The sequence below is a fragment of the Arachis ipaensis genome, chromosome B02, assembly GCF_000816755.2.
Source record: "Arachis ipaensis cultivar K30076 chromosome B02, Araip1.1, whole genome shotgun sequence".
Lineage (NCBI taxonomy): Eukaryota > Viridiplantae > Streptophyta > Magnoliopsida > Fabales > Fabaceae > Arachis > Arachis ipaensis.
Window position 1 is genome coordinate 21,088,136 of NC_029786.2, and position 3,748 is coordinate 21,091,883.

The 3,748-nt window shown below is 38.1% G+C and overlaps 1 protein-coding gene across 1 annotated transcript in view; it reads right to left on the bottom strand.

Moving 5' to 3' along the window:
- The window catches only part of LOC107625084, a 3,590-nt gene continuing 2,972 nt past the window's right edge, over positions 3,131–3,748 (bottom strand). Inside the window, exon 4 of the mRNA XM_016327653.2 lies at positions 3,131–3,486. Within this exon, the coding sequence (XP_016183139.1) occupies positions 3,266–3,486 (221 nt within the window). The 3' untranslated portion in view covers positions 3,131–3,265. The remainder of the gene's footprint in view (positions 3,487–3,748) is intronic.

The following is a 3,748-nucleotide window of genomic DNA, read 5'->3' on the forward strand; positions in this document are numbered from 1 at the left end:
CGCCAACTTGGATCTCTTAGCTTAGCATTTTCTTCCATATTGATGTACTTTTCAGCTCTTTCCTGTACATCACTTAAAGAGGCGGGGTGTCTTTTTGATATGGACTATGAGAAGGGACCTTCTCTAAGACCATTGACTAGCCCCATGATGACTGCCTCGGTGGGCAGGTCTTGAATCTCCAAACATGCTTTGTTGAACCTTTCCATATAGGCCCGTAAGGACTCCCCGACCTCCTGTTTTATTCCCAGGAGACTTGGTGCATGTTTTACTTTGTCTTTCTGGATGGAGAACCTCATCAAGAACTTTCTTGAGAGGTCTTCAAAACTGGTAATCGACCTCGGAGGGAGGCTGTCGAACCACTTCATCGCTGCTTTTGACAAGGTTGTCGGAAAAGCTTTGTATCGCGTAGCGTCAGAAGCGTCAGCCAGATACATCCGACTTTTAAAGTTGCTCAGATGATGCTTTGGATCAGTGATTCCGTCGTAGAGGTCCATATCGGGACTTCTAAAGTTTCTCGGAATTTTTGCCCTCATTATGTCCTCGCTAAAAGGATCTTTCTCCCCTAAGGGCGAATCTTCTCTACCGTCGTGGGAGTTCTGACCTTTGAGGGAGGATTCTAACTTTAAGAGTTTTCTTTCTAACTCTTTTCGTCGCTCCATCTCCTCTTTTAGGTTCTTTTCGGTTTCCTTTTGTCGTTCCCGTTCCTGTTCTAGCTGCTCGAGGCGACTGTGGACTAATCCCATGAGCTCAATTGCGTGGGATGGTCCTTCTTTTTCTGATTCGCGCCCCTCCGAGGAATTTACCTTCGGATTTTTGATTCCGGAGGTGCCTTCCCTGTGTTGATCATTGGCTTCCTGGTGAAGGGTCTGGTCTGCCTCATTGTTTTCAGTGTTCAGATTCTCTTGTTCAGAATCTGTCTCCACATGACCCTCTTCAGGGGATCTATTCGCCATCACTGGTTGATCTCTCGGGTCCCCGGCAACGGCGCCAATGTTACGGTGGGTAACCGGAGATTAATGGGCTGGATGGTGTTGGTTGGCCCAAACGTACGAAGGAGGTGGCTTTCGAGTGGATCTGTTACTCGATGTTCCTCCGTCCGACTTGTACGTGTGAAAGAATGGGGGGTGGTACCTGCAAAGACACTCCGATGCCTAAGTTAGCAAGAGTGTGAGCAGGTTAGAGAGTATTGGAACTTAGAGATACCTGAATGGTGTCAGTGTATTTATAGTGGTGAACCAATAACCACCGCTGAAGTAGTGCCATCTTTTTAGGCGGATAATCGTTCCCATATCTTAGGGAGGTTAAGATATGGCTCTATGAAGTGGTTAGAGAGTTTCTAGGGGAAATTACTCATTCGAATGAGTGTTATCTGCCAGCTAACCCTCGTATCCGACTTCTTTGGAGCAGGTCGTGTTCAGTACCGACTTCTTGGGATGAAGGCTGGTACTGGGGGGAGAGCCAACCCTTCGGGTTGGGCTTCTTTGCTTGGATCCTGGGCCCTATTTATTGGGCCAAGGTATGAACACTTTCATTTTAAATAAATTATTTTTTTTATAATTTTACTCTTAAAGTTTTTTATTTATCATAAAATATGGGTTTATCAGTTAGCCACTATATTACACAGGTAGCTCAACTTTGTTTGTGCATAGCAGTCATATTCCCCTCTGGCTACAGTTCTTGCTTCATAAAGATGCCTGAATTCAGCTAGGCTCCCCATTTGATGTTGTTGGTGCTCCAGAATCATTCCTATGCTGCTTTGCATCTCTCTCCAGTTAAACTGTTCTTGCTGCTCCTTCCTCATATGCTCCCAATTCCCTTGGAATTGTTGTATGTTTTGGTTCACTTGGCTCCATTGTTGTTGCTGAGTCTCCTTGAGTTGATTGACATCTTCTCTTAGGTGGTGTAGGTCTCCCTTCATTTGGTGTACATCTCCTTGTAGTTGTTCCCAGTTGAATCCCTCTGGGTATTATTGGTATTGGTAGTGTGGTGGTGGTGGTGGTTGAAGTGCTAGAAAGTGAGGTTGCTATTCTGCCTCTTCTTCTTCTTGTTGTTGTTGCACATGTGGCCCATGAGCATGAGCTCTTTGTTCTTTAGCCCTTTGAAGTGGGTTAACAGCTACCACTTTGGCCATCTTCTTGGCAGTTATGAATTTATCTTGCTTCACCATCACCTCATCAATGATCTTTTCAACTCCAGTTTCATCACATAACCTCTGTATGATACTGGAAAATGCCAACCTTGTGTTGTCACTAGTGCTTTTCAGCACTTAAATGTAATTTATTTAGATGTAATTAAAAAATAATTGAATATTATGTACAGTAAAAAATTAATATTATTAAAAGATAAAATTAAATTAAAATTTATTTTTATGTATCGTTTTTGTCCCTAACGTTTTTGCCCTATTTAAATCCCTAACGTTTCAAAATTGTCTCAATTTCGTTTCGCCGTCAATTCTGTTAACAGATCCCTAACGGCAGGACAACATTGAGTCAATTTTGAAACGGTAGAGATTTAAATAGGACGATTGAAACGTTAGGGACAACTTTGGGACTTACCCTAAACGTTGGGGACAAAAACGATATTTTACTCTAGATATTAAATAACCAACTTAACCAACTTGGGTTGGTCGAGTAATCAGCTCACTCGTCCGTTTAAGCAAGTGTCGGGAGTTCGAATCCCACGTTGTGCATGCAACAGCTCATTGGTCAGCGGCAAATCCTTAAATGGAGCTCAGATTCGTGACAGATTAATCCTTAACCTGTCGGGTTGGGGATACCGTTTGAATAAACAAAAAAAAAAAAAAACCAACTTAGGTTGGTAAAATGTTTAATTCATTAACTAGTAAATATATTTTGAAGTATTAAAAATTCTCTCTTTTATGTTTAAGTGTTATTAGTAAATTGGAGAATCAAAAATATAATAGTACCATTATATAAGTGAGTGATCATAAAACCAACTAATTATGTGTATTATACTTAGATGAAATATTTGCAATTCACATCGAAATTACTATATCTGTATTTCATATCGGTGGCATTGTTTTTTTAATTCCTGGAGCATATTTGAATAAATAAATAAATAAGAAGAAATGATAGTGACCCAAACTAATTTTAATATGACACCCATTTTCGAAGGTCAGAAAAACGTTATTGTAAATTTTACTCGTAAACTCAGACTCAAATGAACTTAGAATGGATTAAAAAATTCCAACCAACAAGGTTAATGATGTCTCTCCTTTCAAGTATTATTATTATAGCCATTAAGATCAAAAGTTGCTAAGAGTGCACTTTGCTCTGGGAGGATCTTTGCATTTCAATGCCTCATCTCCCTCTTTGTTAAATTTATTTGGAATTCCAATCTTATTAACTTGGTTAGACGAGACTTTAGCTTCATGATTTCCCACCTTCACTCTTACATCCCTTTGTCTATGAGCTCGAGATTCCTTGTTGACCAAGTCATTTATGCTTCCAATTAATTCATCATTTTCTGAAACGAAAATAACGTTTCTAATTAAGTCATTTATTAGAATATTGGTTGGTCAAATCTTAGTTTCAGTTAAGGTTAAAATAATAATAATAATAATAATAATAATAATAATAATAATAATAATAATAATAATAATAATAATAATAATAATAATAATAATAATAATAATAATAATAATAATAATAATAATAATAATAATAATAATAATAATAATAATAATAATAATAATAATAATAATAATAATAATAATAATAATAATAAT